This window comes from Platalea leucorodia (genome assembly GCF_965183815.1).
Source record: "Platalea leucorodia genome assembly, contig: HAP1_HAP1_SCAFFOLD_24, whole genome shotgun sequence".
Classification (NCBI taxonomy): Eukaryota; Metazoa; Chordata; class Aves; order Pelecaniformes; family Threskiornithidae; genus Platalea; species Platalea leucorodia.
The window spans coordinates 612,705-634,285 of NW_028121458.1; the positions used below are offsets into that span (position 1 = coordinate 612,705).

Consider the following 21,581-nt stretch of genomic DNA (forward strand, 5'->3'; position numbering starts at 1 on the left):
AAGCACATCACACCGGGATCTCCACGCATTTGCCTACTCCCAAATTCTGCTGCTTCTCCTTAAAGCCATCTTTTATTCACCCACTTGATGAAACAACCAAGGAACTGTCTAAGGATCTTCACAGTGTTCTTGGATCACAGGATGTCCACACCCAAAGACATTTTCAGCAGCATCTGTCCTTCCTTCAGATCGGCTTCAGCTCCACCACAGGCCCTCCAGGGGCTGCAGAGACACCACAAACAGAAAAGCCCTCTTCTGCCAGGACAGCAGAGCCCAGCCCGACTTTTCTCTGGCCTTTGGGAGAGAAGCGTTTCCTTGTTCTGTGCCTTCACCTTGCCATCTGCCATCCCCTCCAGCACGCTTCTGGTCTCAAGCACAGCATTTGCACACATTGGGTCTTGGGCACTTGGTACTGGGTTTGCCTGTGACAAGTCTGAGCTTGGCCCCAGTGCTACAGCTGAGGTGCTGCAGCCCAAACGTGCGTCAATGCCCACAGTCTGGGGCACAGACAGGAGGAGCTGGCGTCCCATGTGCCACTGTAGACTTTGGGTATTGATGGAATAAGTGACGAGGTGTGGTGGGACAGCTCACGCTGCTAGTGGTGCCGCAATGGTGCATAGGGGCTTTTCAGGAGAGATGGGCCAGGAAGATGAGGACAGAGATGCCCTCCGTCTGCAGGAGCTTATCGTATGTATGGAGCTCCTCTATGGGACGTGCAACAGGTTGGGTGAGCCCTTGCGGGTGAGGGTCAGAGGAGAGGCCTGTTAGCGTGACATCCTGGTGGGAGACAAAGAACCCGGAATCGGGGTATGGAAGTGGAGAAAGGCTTATTTAAGCAACCCAAGAAAATCACCAGACCAGTGACCCCAGGTCTTATTGGGGACTTCAAGGACCCTGACACTCACTGGAAGGGCAGCACAGCAGGATGCATACTGCCCAGCACGTGTCTGGGGTCTCTTGGGACAACTTCTTTGCACAGGTGCTAGGCCAACAAAGGCGATGCTCACCTGAATCTGGTCCTTGCAAAGGAAGGAGTGCTGGTCAGGGATCTGAAAACCAGTGTCAGCCTTGGCTGTAGTGACCATGAAATAGTGGGAGGAGATTTTGCCTCTTCAGGGGACTCTTAGTGGTAGCCCCATGGGCAGCAGCCCTCAAGGGCAGCAGAGCTCAGTAGAACTGGTCTTTCAGAAAAGCATCTTCCAAGTACAAGTATTGTCTAGACGGATAAGCAGGAAAAGAACCAGCCATTTCAGGAGAGCAGCTTGGCTAAAGAGTGAACTCATGAAGAAGCTCCACAGAAAAAAAGAAGCATTCAGGAGGTGGATGCAGGGACTCAGGGAGGAATTTAGAAACAGGGATTGCTTTAGAGAAGCCAAAGCTTCCTAGTGTGACCCTTGCAAGAGATTCAAGGGCATCAAGAGGATCTGTTCCTATTTCTAGAACAGTTAAAGAAAAAACCAAAGATCGTGTGTGGCCACTGCAGAGTTTAATAAAAGCAGGTGTAGATAGATCTGAGATAGTCTATCCCCCTTGCCTTAGTCTTCCCCAGCAAGGTCTCTCAGGCCTTTGCACCGTGAGGCAGGACTCTGGAAGGAAACAACCAGCAGCGGATGTGGATCAAGTCAGGGGTCGCTTGAGCAAACGCAGTCCTTACCAGTCTACGGGACAGGAGGGGCGGCATCCCAGGGAGCTGAGTGAGCAGGTCAATGTCACTGTGAAGCCACTCTCCATCATCTTTGAAAGGGCATGGAGGCTGGGGGGACTCCCTGATGACTGGCAGCACCTAAACATTGCATGCACCTTGCAAAAATGCCGAAAGGATGAGCAGGGTAACAGAAGGCTGTGCCCCAGAGCGTGTCCACTCGGATCCCCTTTCTGGGTGTCTGAAAGGAAGGTGACTGGATTTACCCAGGTGTCGTGGTTTACCCCCAGCCAGCAACTAAGCACCACGCAGCCACTTGCTCACTCCCCCCCACCAGTGGGATGGGGGAGAGAATTGGAAGGGTAAAAGGGAGAAAACTCAGGGGTTGACATAAGAACAGTTTAGTAACTGAAGTGAAATAAAATAGAACAGTTAAATAGGTAAAGCAAAAGCTGCGCACACAAACAAAGCAAAGCAAGGAATTCATTCACTCCTTCCCATCGGCCAGCAGGAGTTCAGCCATCCCCAGGAAAGCAGGGTTCCATCACGCATAACGGTTACTTGGGAAGACAAACGCCATCACACCGAACATCCCCCTCTTCCTTCTTCTTCCCCCGGCTTATATACTGAGCATGACGTCATATGGTGTGGAATAGCCCTTTGGCCAGCCTGGGTCAGCCCCCCTGGCTGTGCCCCCTCCCAGCTTCTGGTGCACCTGGCAGAGCAGGGGAAGCTGAGAAGTCCTTGAACAGTGTAAGCACTACTTAGCAAGAACCAAAACATCAGTGTGTTATCGACATTTCCTAAACCCAAACCACAGCACTCTACCAGCTACTAAGAAGAAAATTAACTCTATGCCAGCTGAAACCAGGACACCAGGGTAGCTTCTGCCTGCCCATCCTTTTTACTTTTTCTGATGAAAGGACAGGATTTCTGGACAGGGGAGAGCAGTGATTGCCTTCTACCTGGAGGTCAGCAAGGCTTTCAGCATCCTCCCCCACAATATTCAATGGTAGGCTATTATGGTCTGCATGGGTGGATAGAGCAGGTGGGAATCAATGCAAATGAGCTGAATTGTTCAGCTACAGGCTTTAGTGGAAAAAGCTAAGATTTGAGAAATCATGACGCAAATCCCAGGTGGCCACTGAGAGAAATGGCCGGTGGAGGCGGGGGTGAGGGGGACTGACAATGATGACGGGACACGGGGCAAAGATGGCCTGCATGGTGTCTGACAGAAATGATCTTACCTTTCCTACATAGTCAGGCTTCATCAGGAGGTGCTATGGGTCAGTACAAATTGGGGAAAGCTGGTATTGCTTGGTCTGTGACCAGAGAAAGAAAGAAAACTGGAAAAAGAAATCCCAGTTTATTGTTATTTATTACTGGAAGCCTTCTCTGCTTGTCCACACTCCTGAAATATCTCAAATTAGTCACAGAAGACTTGAGGACTTAAGGAAAATCATGCACCAACACTTGGCTTGTTAGGGTGTTTTGCATGTTAATGAGCCCTTGGGTGCCAAGTTCCTGAAAGAATGAGCAGGCCTCTAAAGAAGTGGAAAGACGAGGAAAACCCCAAGTTTCTGAGGACATTGGGGGCCCCAGTAGCTCTGCTAATGGTCCTCAGTCATCTAAGATGTCCCAGTCCCAGACTGGCTGGCGTCCTCAATTGGGATCCACATCCCAGCTCTGCACTGCGCATCCTCCTTCTGCTGCCCTAAAATAAAAACGTGAACTATTCCACATTAGCATGACCACGCCTTGCTCTTTCAGGTCCTCTTCTGGCCTGTAACACACTCTTTGTCACGCACATCCCGCTCTCTCCCTGCACTCCTACGTGTCTCACAGAACCTTCCCACTTCCCCTGCAGTAACGGGACCTCACTCCAAGAGGTTCATGCATTCTCCAGGCTCATGGATGTTTCCTGAAACAGGGGAATCTCTTCTATGGGTGGGGTGTGCACGGTATGCTGTGGGGGGGTCAGAGGACAGAGAACACCGCCTGGGGTTCCCATCATCTAAAGCGACCTAAGATTATCTGCAGGATTCTCTCCTTACTGCGTTAGCTCTAACGAACAGCATCTTAAAAGATACCTCACAGAGTCCGAGTGCCTTTCTTACTGGAATTATGATGAACCGGTGCCTCCTGGTGAAAAACACTCTCTCAGCACCCTTGGATGCAGCCCTTATGGTCCCATCCACTGGTAAGGGTGTAGTTTGCTCAAGTAAGCCCTGGCTTCATCCCCAGCCACTGCTGGTTGTTCTCCTCCAGAGCCCTGCCTCAAAGCACAAAGGCCTGGGAGACCTTGCTGGTGGTAATGGAGGCAAAGACATAGAGTATCTCAGATGTATCTACACCTACTCTGATGGTCCTACATTCTCTCTGTTTCTTCTTTAGCTGTTCCTGAAGTACCAAAAGCTCATCCTGGTGCCCTTGAATCCCTTTTCGAGTGTCAATTGCACTTTGATATGGACCATTGCTGTGCTTGGAGGATGTTCTCCTAGAAGACAAGATGTATCCAAGCACACTCTGAAAATTATTGGTCTTTTCTTTCATTATATCATCAAGGGAGTGTGTAAAGACCCCTGTGTCGCATGCTTCATGTCCGTGCAATGCCTGCAGCTGCTGGTTAGAGAAGGGACAGACCCTGCCTCTCTGATGGCATCTAATGATTGATGCCTCTGATTGTATCAGTGAACTGCACACAGGCAGCAAATCTCACTCTCTGCGATGCCGTCTGGGGCAGCTGTGACACCCGCCCTGAATGGGAATTGCTTTCCTGGAGGTCCTGTGTGGTCCCTGCCAGCCCGGCACCTCATGGAGCTCTGCGGGCCTGGATTTGAACATGAAAGTGAGTAGATTCCCTGAATTCTGTTAGGCAATGTGGGGATGAATGTGGGACAAAGGCCATTATAGTCAGTGGAGATCTAGTAAATCCAGCTGATGGAAAAGAGAGAGACCTAGCTCTCCCTATGGTACACGACTGCAATCCTTCCTAGGAATACCTCTAAAAACTGCCATGAAGCTCATGAGTAAGAAAAGGTTCTTTGGGTCTGTATTTGGGCACCAGCTGTCATTTCACTTGGTCAAAGGAATTTCCCACCAGGCCCATAGATGATCCCTGAGATGTTGCCCTGTCTCTATGAACTGCTGCATCAGAGCTTGCAGTTACCTGCATCTATCTTGCACCACCTCTGGCACCTCTGATGTCACCAGGGTTTTGCATCTGAACACCTCACTCCTGCCTTCCATCGCCATTGATCAGCACAGGAGCTGAGAAGAGAAGCTCACATGCAGGTGCCTATTTTGTGCACACCTGAACAGAGGCAAGAGGAATCCCACCTCCTGGAGGTTTGTGGCAGGCATGGGAGGGAGCTGAGTCTCCTTCAAATGCTAGGAATAGAAATGAGGGACAAGATGCCTCCAGCTGAATGATGGATGGACATGAATGAAAGATGGACAAGATGACTCAGCTGAATCCCTTCCCTCAGCAGGGGTAAAGGAGATCCCTGCCTGTCCCTGCCTGGGTATCCTGTCTAATAATAACACCAAAAAAGGTGATATTTAGATGTAACGCTGACTCTGAGAGGAGAAATTACACTTCTGGAAAGAAGTGTCTCTCCCCAGCTGAGAGGGGGAACATCAGTGGTTGCTCCAGCCCGTTTCACAGCAGGTTCCCCTGGAGCCCCAGGGACACGTGGAGGGAGCCCAGAGGGGCAGAGAAAGTGCTGCCTTGGGCTGGGCCTCTGCTGCTGAGCTGGGCTGGGCTCCTGGGATGGAGGGAGCTCCTGGCAAGTGGGCAGCCCTGCAGAGAGACAGCTCTGCCCAGGAGCAGCTGCTCTGCAAAGCGCAGCAGGGCTGAGGGCACTGCCTGCAGGCACCGAGGGGAGACGAGGGAACTAAGAGAGAGGTTAAAGGCAGTGTGGGGTGGGAGGACAGAGGAGAGCCCACTTGGAGAAAAATCTTCACAGCCCTTAACAGGGTAAGTCTCTGGCCGCAGGGCAATGCAGCTGTGGTTCCCGGAAAGATCTCCTAAAGCTGGCACATCCCACAGCCTATGGGATCTGCCAGGAGGACTCTCACAGTTTCTCCAGTGTAGAGAAAAAGGACGTGCTTTGTTGCAGGGCTTCCCTGCTGCACGGTCAGAGGGACAGGGCATGACGGCTGCATTCACCCGCGGATGGCTGGAGGGTGTGAAGGTGGGCGTGCAGCCAGGGGTGCCCAGGGCCGTCCTTCAGAGCAGGGTCCCTGCAACCCAGGGGCTGTGTGCCGCGGCAGGGACTTTGTCTCCTGCCAGTGTCAGCCCTCAGCCTGCCTGGGGAGCTCCCAACGGCAGTGCGGGGAGAAGCTGTGGGTGGAAGAAGCAACTCCTGCAGGAGAAGGACCTTCTGCTGTCAAGGGGTTGCTGCGTGGGTCAGGGCTGCTCACAGCTCCAGATGACCCCAGGACATTTCCTAGGGCACTTTTCAAGGGGAAGCTCAAGGCAGGGATTACTATAAAGATAAGGAGCTTTTCTGTGTCTGTGTTTTCAGTTTCCTACTCTTGGGGAATATGGGGAGAGAAATGCAAAAGGAGCTCTCTTGCTTGAACAAGTCACTGAGACTCCTGAGCTGTAACTTTGATGGATCAGTAAGCCTGACAGGAGCCTGATAAAGTGCCTTCAGCCACTCCTCTGCCTATAGACAGCACCAGCATCACCTTTGCTGGACCCATCAGGGATGTTCTGACCTGTCCTTTTCCACCTGCAAACAGGAACATGCGTCCAGTGAGAGCCCTGCAGACAGGCAGGTTTCTGTAGGGCCAAGGTGCGTGCACAAATGCTGGGATGAGGTCTCCGAGCCCTGACAGGGAAAGACCTGGCACAGGGCAACACCTTCCCGGAGGAAAATCTCCCGGCAGCAGGAGAATGACCAGGGAATGAGAGGGAATGAAAAGCTAAAATGTTGTGGGAGGGAGAATTCAGAAAACTCCATAGCATCCCCTCCAATTCAGACCCCTTCCTCTGAGCAAGCCCCCTTGCCTCATCTGCCACCCAGCAAAGCCCCTGCCCTCAGGGCGTAAAGCACCTCCTCTGCAGCCAGAGCTCCAGCAGGGCCGTGGTGCCTCTCTCAGCCATGTGCCCATTTCCCTCTGCAGAGCAGAGGGGCTGAGAGCAGCTGCCCGGCCCATCTGAGTAAGGGTACCGCTGTCCTGAGTGCCCGGCTGCCTCTCCCCTTGCCTCTCTCAGCCAGACCCTCACTGTATGTTTCCTCGTTTCTCCACTTGTCTGTGTAATTGTTATTTTATTTCGTTCTTGCTGTCAGGCTCCCGGGGGATGGGAGTTTCAGCCGCAGAGGCACACGCTGATCTTGTGTGTCATCCCATGCCGGTGTGTCCATGGGAACAAGTGTCCCAGCTTTCCTCTCACCTGTGGGGTTGTGGCAATGCAGTCTGTGGGGCTGGGGAATGAGCTGGTTTTCCCTTACAATGATGCCATCATTAGGACACTCGGCTGTTGCTGTTGGCCAGCACCAACCAGGGCTGCAGCCACAGAGCTGAAGGAAGGTCTCGTAGAAAAGACAAAGGGTGTCTGTGTGTGATAGGGGGAGGGTCTATGCGAGATGGCTTTGATTTTGCTCAGGGATGTCTGCCCTAACTCATCGCTGTCTTTTTCTCTTATGCCAGGGCCCAATGCCCAGAGGCAGCAAATGTCCAATGGCAGCTCCATCACTGAGTTCCTCCTCCTGGCGTTCACAGACACACGGGAGCTGCAGCTCTTGCACTTCTGGCTCTTCCTGGCCATCTACCTGGCTGCCCTCCTGGGCAACGGCCTCATCATCACCGCCGTAGCCTGTGACCGCCGTCTCCACACCCCCATGTACTTCTTCCTCCTCAACCTCTCCCTCATAGACCTGGCCTCCATCTCCACCACTCTCCCCAAGTCCATGGCCAATTCCCTGTGGGACACCAGGGCCATCTCCTACTCGGGATGTGCTGCACAGGTCTTTGGATTTGTCTTTTTCATTTCAGCAGAGTTTTTTCTTCTCACTGTCATGGCCTATGACCGCTATGTGGCCATCTGCAGACCCCTGCACTACGGGACCCTGCTGGGCAGCAGAGCTTGTGTCCACATGGCAGCAGCTGCCTGGGGCAGTGGTTTCCTTTGTGCTGTGTTACAAACTGCCAATACATTTTCCCTACCCCTCTGCCAAGGCAATGTCCTGGACCAGTTCTTCTGTGAAATCTCCCAGATCCTCAAGCTCTCCTGCTCAGATGCCTACCTCAGGGAAATTGGGCTTCTTGTGGGTAGTGCCTGTGTAGTCTTTGGGTGTTTTGTTTTCCTTGTGGTGTCCTATGTGCAGATCTTCAGGGCCGTGCTGAGGATCCCCTCTGAGCAGGGTCGGCACAAAGCTTTTTCCACGTGCCTCCCTCACCTGGTCGTGGTCTCCCTGTTTGTCATCACTGCCATATTTGCCTACCTGAAGCCCTCCTCAATGTCCTCCCCATCCCTGGATCTGATGCTGGCAATTCTTTACTCGGTGGTGCCTCCAGCAGTGAACCCCCTCATCTACAACGTAAGGAACCAGGATCTCAAGGATGCAATGTGGAAACTGATGACTGGGAGTTTTTCTGAAGAAATAAACTGTCCATTTTGTATGCAGGTCTCTCATAATGTAACTCATCATAGGCCCAGCCTGCCTTCTGTAGTTTGTGGTGGTGGAGCGTTTTTTGCTGTCTTTTCCTTGTGATAATATTTTACACAGGCAAATGTCATTCTTTATGCTACTTCTGACTTGGTATCTACCTGTGTAGTGTTGCCCAGAGACTGTGTAAGTGAGAGTCATGTTCTCTCTGCTTTAAAAAATAATACAGGATCCTGCGGCCATTTGTTTGTCCAAGATCCTTCCTCTGAGAGCTCTCTGGAGCCGCAGTGGCAGTGCCTGTGCGCCGAAGCGGAGGGGAAAACAGTCCCATTACAGCAGCCCTGCCAGGGAACACCAGCTCTTGGTCTTTCCAGAGCTGCTCTCTTTTTACTTCCAGGCTCTCTTTCTGAGCCCCTCTGTTGGTGAAGGAAGGGTTGCTCTGGCAGCTTGGTCACAGTAATGCTGTGTGGCAGTCCTGAGATGGCAGGCAGGGACACACAATGGGCGCCTCTGTGACAGAGCTGGCCTCCATAGCAGCATTTCCATCATACAAGGGCATCTCCTGAGGGCAGTGCCTGAAGCTTAGGTCTTCTTTCAGAGTTGCTCTCAGGAACATGCCCAAGAAAGTGCCAGGAGAGGAAAACACCAGTGAACAGCTAAAGTGTGTGAGTGTGCAGGGTGGGGGCATGTGGCAGTGTCCTTGCACAGACAGGCCTTCTGGAATAGATACAAAGGACCAGGAGAGCATGGTCTGCTCTGTGCCCGTGTTCTCTGGACACCCTGGGGAAGCTGCTGCAAGACAGCCATCACAGACCAACCAATAATAACCACCATTTCCAGCACTGGCCTCTCACCCCAGCTCAGACAGGTAGTTTGTCCCTCCACCGAGGGACACCACAGGACTGAGTCAGAAGTCTATGTTTGCATTGTACAGAGGTAAGATCGTGGAGCAGAACCTCCTGGGAACCATGTCGAAAGATATGGAAGGCAGAAAGATGATTGGAGAACCAACATGGTTTCACCAAGGGCAAATCGTGCCTGACTAAACTAGTGTCCTTCTATGATGGAGCAACTGCATCAGTGGGCAAGCGGAGAGCTACAGATGTCATCTGCTAAGAATTCTGTAAGGCCTTTCATACAGTCTTCCCTACCATTCTTGCCACTAAACTGGAGAGGTATGGGTTTTAGGGATGGAGGGTTAGATGGATGAGGAATTGGCTGGATGGCCCCGTCCAAAGAGTTGCAGTGAATGCCTCAATGTCCAAGTGGAAACCAGTAACGAGTCGTGTCCCTCAAGGGTCCGTACTGGGACCAATGCTATTTAACATCTTCATCAGTGACATAGTGGGATCGAGTGCACCCTCAGCAAGTTTGCAGAGGACACCAACCTGAGAGGTGCAGTTGATTCTCTAGAGGGAAGGGATGTAATTCAGAGAGGGACCTTGACAGGCTTGAGGAGTGGGCCCACGCAAACTTCATGAAGTTCAACAAGGTCAAGTGCATGGTTGTGTTGCATGCAGCTCTGCAGTCCTCAGCACAAGAGAGACATGGGCCTGTTAGAGTGGTTCCAGAGGAGGGCCTTGAAAATGATCTGCGGGCTGGAACATCTCTGCTACAAAGAAACGCTGCAAGAGCTGGGGTTGTTCAGCCTGGAGAAGAGAAGGCTCTGGGGAGACCTTATTGCAGCCTTTCAATATATAAAGGGGGCTTATAAAAAAGATGGAGAGAGAATTTTGCCAGGGCCTGTAGTGACAAGACAAGAGGCAGTGGTTTTAAACGGAGTGTAGATTTAGGTTGGACATAATGAAGGGGTGTTTTACACTGAGGGTGCTGAGAGACTGGAACAGGTTTCCCCAAGAAGTTGTGGATGCCCCATCACTGGAAGTGTTCAAGGTCAGGTTAGGTGGGGCTTTAAGCTATCGGGCCTAGGGAAAGATGTCCATGCCTACAGCACAAGAGTTAGACTAGATGATCTCTAAGGGCCCCTTCCAACTTAAACCGTTCTGTAATTCTGTGAGATGAGACATAAGCATGCACATTATGTGCATGTGGTGAGATGAACCCGAGTGAGAACAAATGCCATCAGCTATTTCTAGGGGTGCCGCCAAGGCTTGCAGGATAGACTGTGTCTCAAGGTCACTTCACATTGAGAGTAACATTCCCTGGGAAACCACCTGAATGCCACACTGGGATGTGCTTCCTTGAACCGAGGTCCCCGTGTCCATTCCTCATGCCTTGGGGCATCTCAGACAGGTACAGAATAGGGTGATAACACCGCAGGGCTGAGGTGCCTCCCAGACTCCAGGAGTGGCAACAGGAAGCCACAGAGACACTATGGCAGCCGGCTGAATATGAGCCAGCAAGGTGCCCAGGTGGCCAAGAAGGCCAGTAGCATCCTGGCGTGTATCAGAAATGGCGTGGCTCACCAAGCCACTTTCAGTCATTTATCAGCAGTCCTGGCTAACCAGGGAGGTCCCAGTTGACTGGAGGTTAGCAAATGTGACACCCATCGAGAAGAAGGGCCGGAAGCAGGACTCGGGAAACTACAGGCCTGTCAGCCTGACCTCGGTGCTGGGGAAGGTTATGGAGCAGATCATCTTGAGTGCCATCACATGGCACGTACAGGACAACCAGGCGATCGGGCCCGGTCAGCATGGGTTTGTGCAAGGCAGGTCCTGCTTGACTAACCTGATCTCCTTCTATGACAAGGTGATCCATTTAGTGGATGAGGGAAAGGCTGTGGATGTTGTCTGCCTGGGCTTTAGTAAGGCCTTTGACACCATTTCCCACAGCATTCTCCTGGAGAAACTGGCTGCTCATGGCTTGGGTGGGCATAGTAATTGCTAAGTGAAAAACTGGCTGGATGGCCAGACCCAACGGGTTGTGGTGAATGGAGTTCAATGCAGTTGGCGCCCGGTCACAAGTGGTGTTCCCCAGGGCTCAGTACTGGGGCCGGTCCTGTTTAGTATCTTTATCAATGATGTGGAGGAGGGGATTGAGTGCACCCTCAGTAAGTTTGGCGACGACACCAAGTTGGGTGGGAGTGTTGATCTGCTGGAGGATAGGAAGGCCCTACAGAGAGACCTGGACAGGCTGGATCGATGGGCCAAAGCCAGCTGTATGAGGTTCAACAAGGCTGGGTCCCGCACTTGGGTCACAACAACCCCAGGCAACACTGCAGGCTTGGGAAAGACTTACTGGAGAGCTGCCTGGGGGAAAAGGACCTAGGGGTGTTGGTCGACAATTGACTGAACATGAGCCGGCAGGGTGCCCAGGTGGCCAAGAAGCATCCTGGCTTGTATCAGAAATAGTGTGGCCTGCAGGACCAGGGAGGTGATAGTGCCCCTGTACTGGGCACTGGTGAGGCCACACCTTGAGTACTGTGTTCAGTTTTGGGCCCCTCACTACAAGAAGGACATTGAGATGCTGGAGTGTGTCCAAAGAAGGGCACCAGGGGAGGTTTAGGCTGGATATTAGGAACAATTTCTTCACTGAATGGGTTATCAAGCATTGGAACAGGCTGCCCAGGGAAGTGGTCGAGTTCCCATCCCTGGAGGTATTTAAAAGATGTGTAGATGTGGTGCCTGGGGACATGGTTTAGTGGTGGACTTGGTAGTGTTAGGTTTACAGTTGGACTCGATGATCTTAAAGGTCTTTTCCAACCTAAATGATTCTATGATAAAAGAGAGAGGCAGAAGTCGAGAGGTAAAATGTGCCCGTATAAATACAGTAGTTCTTCTGAGCAATGTTTCTCCATTTGAAATATTGGAAAGAAAATTTACTGTGCTAAGTGGCTGCATAAAAATATTAACATAGTAAAGAAAGCATAATCAGCTTGCTAGTACATACCCTCTGAGCTGTTAATAAAAAACCATGACAAAAAAATGGAAATTCATAGAAAAACTAGCAATGCTGGAAAGGAAGACTTTTTCAGCTATTGCATGGAGTTCTTTCCTGTGGAGGTTTCAAATTTGTCCTAAAATCTACGTTGAGGGCTTGCTGCAGTTATCCCCACAGAGGTGGTCACTGCCTCCAGGATGCCCTGGGGTAGCTGAAGCACCCCTGTGGGAAATGCGTCCCAGGAGATATGGGAGCCCTTCTGGAGCATGAGCTGGGATGCAGGCAGAGTACCTCGGGGTGGGGGAGGGCATCACCTGCCGCCAGCACTGCTGGGGTGGCTGAGCAGGGACCTCTCCAGCACAGCAGCACATTGTGTCCCCTTGGCTGCTGGCTCTGAGGGCACTTCGGACTGGCCAGCAGTGGGCAGACAGACACTTGGAGGTCTTGAAAGCCCTTACATTACTGTCCCCAACAAGATGAAAGATTTGGGGAGTTCAGGGCTAGCTGGGACTGGAAGATGGTAGGTTTGGGGGAGGGAAGAGGGGCTTGGCCAAAAGAAATGAAAGATTTTGAAGAGGTAAGATGAGTTCAGGTAATGTTGATGCCTCTGCAACACTGACTGTGAAAACATTCATGGCAGGCCTTTACCCTATTTCTAACCAGCAACCTTAAGTCCTAAGCCTGCCCCTAAATGCTACCCCTCACCCTGCAAGGAATCCACTACTCCAATCCCTCACCTCAAAGTTTACCTCGAAACCAAAGTCCAAACACAGAACCCCTTACCCGTACTCTTACCCTATTGATCACCCTAATCCCTTGCCCATACCTCTAGCATTAAAATGTTGGCCTTAACCCTAGCCCTCACCCCAGGCCTAAACAAAACCCTCATCCACAAGGGTAGCTCGTACCCTCAACACTAACCAGACACCCTCAGCAGAACACCAAACCTACCCTATAAACCTTTGCCTAATCCCTAACCATGAAAGGTGAGCTGTAGTCCCTAAACCCTAACGTGAACACTTAACCCCTGAAGCCGTTATTTCCCGTGCTCTAATCCCCTCACCTTCAACCCTTTCCTAACCCTAACTTAAGCTGTTTGGTCCCTTGGGGCAGGAGGGGGATCGTGAAGTCCCAGAACAGTCGCACGGCACTGGAAGAGGAATGTGAAGTGACCTGTATCTGATCAGCTCATAGGCCACAAGGAGGAGGTGGGTGGGAATGCTATGGTGAGGTCAGCTGTGCCTCAGGATCTGCTGGGCCAGCAGGAGGCACAAGGCCTTGAAGGTGGCTGTGAGGTCACTTCTGTCTCTGGAGTTGGTAGGGCAGCAGCAGGAACATGGCTGGGAACGGGACTGTGAGGTCACTTCTTTCTGCAGTAGCTGATAGCTCAGCCCTTGACTCATGGCTGGGATACGTGCTTTGAGGCTCACATCTGCCAGTGTCTCTGACAGACCAGCAGAAGGCACGTGGTTGGCAAGTTGACTGTGGGAATCCCTAAGTACCTGGTAGGCCCATGCAGGAAGAGGGCTTGGACAGGGGTTGTCATGTCCCTTCCACCTGAGTACCCGATGGGACAGCAGTGCCCACATGATTTGGTTGTGTCTACTGGAGAAGCTGAAAGGCCAGCAGCCGGCACGTGGCTTGGAAGATCCCAGTGAGGTTCCTTCTGTCCAGTCAGCTGGTGCAGCAAGTCTTGCAGACCCCGTCTGTAGAAGGGTTATCCCATTTTGCTCCTGTGATCACTTTCAGTGTTTTCATGGAAGAAAAAAATTCAAGTCATCCTTTCAGTAGAAAGCACCAAAAGAGGGGGTTCACATGTGAGTTCCTTGTTGCAGTTTTAGATAAAAGGAAGGACAAGCAGCTGGCCTAATCACCGGCACCAGGTGGGAGCTTCTTGCAGACTTCTCATTACAATCAAGTTTATCCTGCAACCCAGCAATATGCTCAGCACAACACGGCCTGAAGGCCAAGCTGTACGTGGAGCACAGCACAGGCCTGGGTCTCCTCAGATTTACCATTACATGGATTGCTAACGCCTTGATGTACAGTGGTCTTCTGGTCAGGATCCCTGAACTGCCTGAGGAAGGCTGGGAAGAGGACGAGGTGTCCTCTAGGCAGCTGGAGGAAGGGACACAAATTTAGGCTCTAGTAATCACTGGGGATTTTGAAGACCATGGACCTCTGCTGGAAGGCCTTGCTTAGAGGGAAGGTGGAAGGTGATCTCTGACCCAACATGGGGGGATGCTCTCCTGGACTTGTTTTTCACAAGAAGACGAGGCAGGACTGGTGGAAGATGTGGAGGGCAGCTTTGGCTGCAGTGCGAGTGAGGTGATAGGGCAGAAAACCCTGAGGGAAGTCAGCAAGAAAAATTGTAGCAGAGCTGAGCAGAGAGGAAGGATCACCTCCACCAACCCTTTGGCAGTGCTCTTCCCAACGCAGCTCAGGATGCCACTGTCTGCCTTTGCTGCAAAGGTGCAAAGCCAGGAGAAGAGAAGAGAAAGCTTTGGGGAGACCGAATAACAGCCTTCCCACATCTTCTTGGGTACCAGCAAGAAAATGGAGCCAGGCTCTTCACTGTTGTGCATGATGGGTGGATGAGGGCCAATGAGCATCAGCTGAAACAAGGGAGGAAAATCCTTCTCCCCATCAAGACACTCAAGCACTGAAGCAGATTTCCCAGAGAGCTTGTGTCATCTCCATCCTTGCAGCTTTTCAAGCCCCAAATGAATAAGCTCCTGAGCAACCTGCTCTGAGCCCGTCGCTGACCCTGCTGAGAGCAGGAGGTTGGCCTAGAGATCTCTTGAGGTCCCTTCCAGCAGGAATGATTCTGTGCTTCCATCCACAACAGCTCTTTCCTTTATGATGGGAGGGAAAGCACTCAGGTTCCCAGTGACCACTGAAGTCAGCCAGAAAGAGGCTTGGTCAGATGATCTGTGGCTTTCTTGTCCCACTCCAGGCATTGTTGCCCAGATGCGGGGCTGCTTGGCAGGTACCCCTCAAAGGCCCTTATTATTTCCTTTGATTCAACTGTTCTTTCCTTTTCCCCTCTTTTCCCACTCACAATTTCTTCCCCTTGACCATCCCAGTACCCTCCCATGCAAACAGCACATCTCTGTTGTCCCTTGCCTCCCTGGCCCTACTTTGGCTTCCTGTGTACCCTCATTTGGTGATTCTGAGCTTGTCATCATGGGAACTCCTGCCTTGGTCAGCAGTGCCATTAAACCAGTACCTCCTTCTATTAGCTGTAGTGTCCTGCAATTCCTCATGCTGTTATCTTGTCAGAGGCACCACTAAGCTGGTGGGCCATCTGTCCGTACACAGTAACAGCTGTGCCAACAGAGCTTCACTCCAGAGGCACCTTGAGAAACTCTGGGATTTGGCAACACAAACCTCAGGAAGTTTTACAAGGACAAGTTGCACGTGCTTTTTTTGGGGCAGAATAAGCCCCAACATGAGGGCAGGCTGGGACCTGAACAGCTCTGGAGTGCCCCTGAGAAGAAGGGCCTGGGCACTAAGAGGAATGCCATAGGAGGCAGTGGTACCTGCTCACCATGAAGAAAGCCAGCTGCAGAGAGGGTTGCATTAGTTGGAGCATGGGCACCCAGAGAAGGGAGTTATCATCCCCCTTGTCTCAGCACTGGTGTGGCCACATCTGGACTAGTGTGTCTGGGTGTGGGGCTCCCTGGTCTGGAGGAATGGGGAGGACCTGGAGGGGTTCTAGAGGAGATCTGGCAGGATGGGGTTTGGGGCCTGTGTGGAGAGGCTGAGGGACCTGGGCTTCTTTAGCCTGATGAAGTGGAGGCTCAGGACACTATAGTAGTAACCTGTAACTGCTTGAAGGGTGTTTTCAGAGATGATGGAGCTTTTGCTTGGTAGTGGGAAGAGAAGGAAACCTCCACAAAGAGCAGCTTGGAAGGTTCAGAGTGGATGTGACAAAAAAGAAATGTCACTCAAAGTGTAGCCTTGTGGTACAAGAGGTGACCCAGAGGGAGTCTGGATCAGCCCATGGCTTTGTGTTTCAAGGAATGGCCTGTGAGAGTAAAGAGCCATCAGTGAAGGTATAGAAATGCCAGGGTGAGAGGTAGGTGGGAAAGCAAGAAGGATGTCAACAGCCTGAAGGGAAAGAGTTGCAGGCATGGGACAGTGTAGGACAGCCTGCAGCAGAGATGGCCAAGGGTTCTAGCAAGGCTGAAAGGCCCAACAGGACTGCGGTCTTTGTCATCTTGCCTATAGCAGTTGCCTCTGCCACCAAGGCTGGTGAGATGGAACTTTAATTTGAGGGTCTTGGGATCTGCCTTCCCAGGGCCTGGGGGTCAGGGTTTGCCCTTTCTGCTTCATAAAACAAACCAAAGGGTTTGCTCAGCTTTACAGGCACCTGCACAGTGCCTTTGCCTATCTGCAATCATGGCCTCCAATTATCTGCTCTAACGAGTCCATGGGGAGGCTTTGTCAGTAATGGTCCTCAGTGGGGCCCATTAATACTGCAAGGTACTCTGGGGTTTGCTTCTGACTTTGACTTCTTGAGCAGTTTGTTCAGTCTTCTCTCAGTATCTGAGGTTCATGGAATGAGCCCCAAATGCCCTAACGCGCTCTTTATCTTCCTGTCATTTTCTTCAAGTCTTCAAGACTTGTATCGCTAATTGGAGCTGTTTCATAGTGTAGTTAAGGAGGAAGATTTCAAAGTGCACCTAATAAGAATTATTTTTTTCTTTTAAAAGGAATACTGTATTACCTTTTAGTGTAGAGAAGAGGTTATAGCAGCATTCTCCAGGTGATAATGATCCAGAGTGTCTCCTCAGGAGGTACAGACCAGTAGGAGAATCAGTCCCTTGAGGTCTGACACTGTATGGACAACCTTGCTCCTTCCCTCCCAAAGCTCACCATTTCTGACATTGGCCCCCTGGGACTTGCATCACTGTTCCTTGCATCAGACTTCTGCCCTGAAGTCTGCAGCTGGATGCTACAGGTCCTTTGCACCATCTCCCACCTGCTCTCCTTCGAGAACTGGCTGCACACAGGCACAGAAGAATTTTTCCTATTTGCAATTAAAGAAAAGAAAAACATGATAAAGTTCCACAAACAATAAAACACACTCTGTAACAATATGCTCAATTCAAGCTACCTCTAATGAGGTTGCCTTTCTACAAGAGATAATATGAGAAATGTTTTACATAGGTAGATACAAAAAGAGATATAACTAAAAAGTTGGCTGAAGAGACAATTAGACTACTGAAAGACAGGCCAAATTTACTCCCTGAAGCTCAAAGCAGCAGCATAGGGTAGGTAGGTAGATACAAAAAGATAGACATAAAGACAATTAAAGAGCTGGCTAGGGAGACAATTAAACTGTTGAAAGAGAAGTAAGCTTTTACTCCCTGGAGCTCAAAGCAACTGCAGAGGTGAGAGGTATCAGAATGAACAAAGAACAGGGGGAGGAGAAAACTGGAGAAAAATGGCAAGGGCCTTTGCCGAGGCAGTCGGCATCTGCAAAGATGACTTCAGAAATGGCCACTGTATCAGGACAGGTGCAAATATATGAAAGATTAGAGAAACTGAACAGACTGTGTCACAGGCAAAATGGTGGTAATGGAGTTGCAGGGGAAGATCGATGTTTCTTTTGAATCTCCCTTTTGACTTGGGATGGGCAGAGGTCTCTTGTGAGTGAGGACAAGGCAATGTTGCACCCATCTTTGAAAGGGGCCCAAGGGGCGACCCTGGGAACCCCAGGCTGTACACGCTCACTGTGGTGAGGAGTCTGCCATCAGTTAGAGTCCTCTTGGGTGACTTCTCTGGGCACCTAAAAGAGATGAGGGTGCCCAAAAGCAGTCAGCATGGACTTACCAAGGGTAAATCCTACTTCAGTAAGGCAGTGGTGACGGTACGGAAAGCTCTCAGGTTTCCTGTGACCCTGGAAGAAAGTCACATGTCGGTACAGTCAGAGCAGCTGCAGCTTGCTTGTCCTGCTCCAGGCTGTGCTGCTCAGATGCAGGGCTACTTGACAGGTATCCCCAAACAGCCCTGGTCACTTCCTTTGCTTCACCATTCATTTCCTTTTCATTAATTTCCCACCTCTCAAGTGCTACTCTTGAACCAGCCTTAGCCCCTCCCCTGCAAAAAGCCAACCCCTTTTCACCATTTCCCCACTGGCGCTGCCTTTCCTCACTTTGTACCCACCTTTGCTGTTTCTGAGATGGTTATCACTATGCTTTCTCCCTTGATTAGCAACTCCATTACACTAGTACTCTTTTCTTATCATCATTAGTGTCCTGCAGCTGCTTAAGTTATGGTCTTGTTAAAGGCACCATGACTCAGGATGGGCATCAGCACATGTACTTTCAGTGCTTGACTGCTGGAGGTTCAGTCCAGAGGGACCTCGACACATCTGGGGATTTGGCCAAGAGAAACCTGAAGGTTTAGAAGGAAAAGCTGGAGAACAACTGCATGCAGCAGCACGGGCAGTGACCATACCAGCTAAGGAGTGTCCTGAGGAGAAGGGCCTGCGAGTCATGATGGCTGCCATAGGAGCCCGTGGGCTTTGCATTTCAAAAGGAAAATGGAGAGACTGGAGAGGGCCCAGAGGAGGTCTGCCAAGATGGAGTGAGGAGCCTAAAGCAGGAGGTGTGAGGAGAGTCTGAGGGAGCTGGGCCTCTCTAGCCTGCTGAAGTGGAGGCATGGGGCAACCTAACAAGAGCTTACACCTACCTAGAGAGGTGACAAATGCAAACTCACTTCTGCGGTGGCTGATGGTATGAGAGAGGCAACAGCCACGAAGTGCCTCTTGGCAGCTTTAGGCCGAGACTTAAGAAAAATAAAATGGACTAGGAGGAGTGTTGCTCTTATCTCCACCTTTGGAGCTCTTCAGGATTCAGCATAGAGACCCTCCATATATCTGAGATGTGTTATATCACACAAGGCATCCCCCACTTCTCATCTCCCCTCTCAGTCTCTCCTCAAGACGCCCTGCCCTACTCCTTTGCCCAGAGCCCTGCTGCGCTTGGCAGAGGAGTTGCTCCTTGGCAGAGCTGTCTCTCTGCACTGCTGCCTGCTTACCAGGAGCTCCCTCCACCCCAGGAGCCTGTCTCAGCCCCGGAGGAGGGGACCTGCCCAAGACGTCACTTTCTCTGCCCCCCACCCCACTGGGCGCTCCCTCCAGGTGTCCCTGGGGCTCTCCAGGAACCTGCTTGGGAAGAGACTGAAGGAATCACCACTGTTGCCTCTCTCACCTCTGCAGAGACATTCCTTTGCAGCAGTGCCCTTGCTGCTCTCTGAGACACAGTTAGGTCTGTGAATCCCCCTTCCTTGGCCCATCATGAGACAGGACACCTGGACACTGCCAGGGAGGCATCTCCTTTAGCCATGCTGAGGGAAGGCAATCATCTGAGTCAGTGGAGGCATCTCATGCTGGATTTGTAGTGCTGGGGCTGGAAGGGACCTCAGCTCCCTCCCATGCCTCCCACAAACCCCCAGGAGGTGAGGTTCCCCTTGCTTCGGTCATGGCATCTGTTAAAAATAGGCACCTGTACTCATTTTCTATGGTCCCATAATCAGAGATGGAGACCAGGAGTTCACATACAAATGCCTGGTGACATTTGAGGTGCCAGATGTACTAAGGCTCCTTAGCCTCACTTTGGTTGAGGCGTGTGTCCCTTAGCATGTCATCTTGGATCCCAAGTTAGGACAGTGTGTTCTGCATGGCTGAATAAGTTTAGAGGTGAAGAAATGTTTGGCTGGTGTGGCTTGGAGGCACGTGGTGAATCACAAAGTAAGCAAAGAGAAAAGTAACCAAAATATAAAAAAATAAAGCAAAAGATATGTATTATTGCACTTTACATATTTTAAAATTCTTTATGCCCTCCTCATCCCTGTAGATTTCTTTCAAAATATTTGTCCTGTGGTGAGGCAGGAGGGATAGATTGGTTTGCATTTGGGTTTGTCCTGGACCAGTTCTTCTTGAAGTTCCCCGGATCCTCAAGCTCTCCTGCTCACATGCCTACCACAGGGAAGTGGGGCTTGTCACGATTAGTGCCATTTATGCCATTCAATGTTTTGATTCCACTGTGTTGTCCTATGTGCAGATCTTCAGGGCCGTGCTGAGGATCCCCTCTGAGCTTGGACAGCACAAAGCCTTTTCCACGTGCTTCCCTCACCTGGCTGTGGTCTCCCTGGTTGTCAGCACTGGCATGTTTGCCTACCTTAAGCTCCCCTCCATCTCCTCCACAGCTCTGGATCTGCTGATAGCTGTTGTTGACTCGATTGTACCTTCAACGCTGAACCCCCTCATCTACAGCCTGAGGAACCAGGAGCTTAAGGATGCCCTGAGGAAACTGACGACGTTTTTCAGCAGCCGTACACTGCCTACCTTTTTCTGTACATGACTCCCACTGTATGTCATGACAGGCCAAGCATCTTTCCTTCTTTATATTTTTTTTCCCACTTCTGATGATGTTATTTTTAAAGAAATGTCATTATTCATCCTCCTTTTGCTTAAGTATCCACCCATCTTGTATGACCCAGAGTCTCTGTGTAAATGGGGAGCCAATCTCTTATTGTATTTAAGCAAAATAAATGAACCTGCAGCAAATTCTTTGTCTAAGATTCACTCTCAGCGTAGCAGGAATGAATGGGAAATGAAACCACCTTTCTGGCTGTAGCAGCCCGGGGCAGGCTGCTCTGTCCCTGGAGCAGCAGGAGCTCTCAAGGACCGCAAGGGCCAAGGCTCTTGTGCTGGCCTGGCGAGACGGGATGACCTTTCAGGGTCTCCTGGAGAGGAGACCAGGGGGCAAAGGGTACCAGTGACCTCCTTTTCCTTGTGCCATTGGTACCCCCCACTTCTGGGGCTGACCCCCCTCTGCCCTCCAGGAGCGGCTGTGCCCTTCAGAGGGCTGAGGTTGTGGGCTGAGTGCCCACAGCCCTGCAGCACCCTGCGGTGGGCACTGCCGTGGGGTCAGCGCAGGCTGGGCTGAGCTGGAGAGAGGGCAGGAGAGGGGGAGAGAGGGCAGGGCAAGGAGGAGAGGCTGGGGGGAGCTGGGCTGGGCTGGCAAGTGCCCAGGAGAGAAAATCATCAGTGTAGAGCTTGTACTGTATGACCACGCAGACTGGGGACTCACACCAGGGAGGGTTGTGGTGCAGAGGCAGGGCTCGTGGACGGGAGCTGAGACATGCAGGCGCAGGAGAGAGGAGGAGGTCGCTCTGTGCCCTTGGTGGCATGGACAGACCAGGAAGGTGGCCCAGGGCATTTGTCAGCCCCTGGCCTCTCTCATCGCCCATTTCCAACACTGGCAGCTCACCCCAGGTTTATGGGTGAATCTTGCTGCGAGGCCATCTCCATCCTCCTGCTGGTCTCAGTGCCTTTATGGGGGAATGGTGAGCCCTCCCCAGCCCCTCTCCTGGCCCAGACCCCAGCACAGCTGAGAGCAGGGCTGTCTGTGAAGCCTGACGTGGGACATGGCTGGGGCAGGGCAGGGGCTGTGTGCTGGGGG

At 51.5% G+C, this 21,581-nt stretch overlaps 1 protein-coding gene across 1 annotated transcript; it reads left to right on the forward strand.

The window, feature by feature from the left end:
• Nucleotides 1-609: 609 nt before the first annotated feature.
• LOC309603168 (olfactory receptor 14I1-like) lies at nt 610-20,477 on the forward strand (the record flags this gene model as incomplete). Its single annotated transcript, XM_082338081.1, has 4 exons — nt 610-691; nt 7,304-7,710; nt 7,972-8,193; nt 20,301-20,477. 4 exons carry the CDS (start codon nt 610-612, stop codon nt 20,475-20,477), a joined length of 888 nt encoding a protein of 295 aa, XP_082194207.1.
• Nucleotides 20,478-21,581: the final 1,104 nt, after the last annotated feature.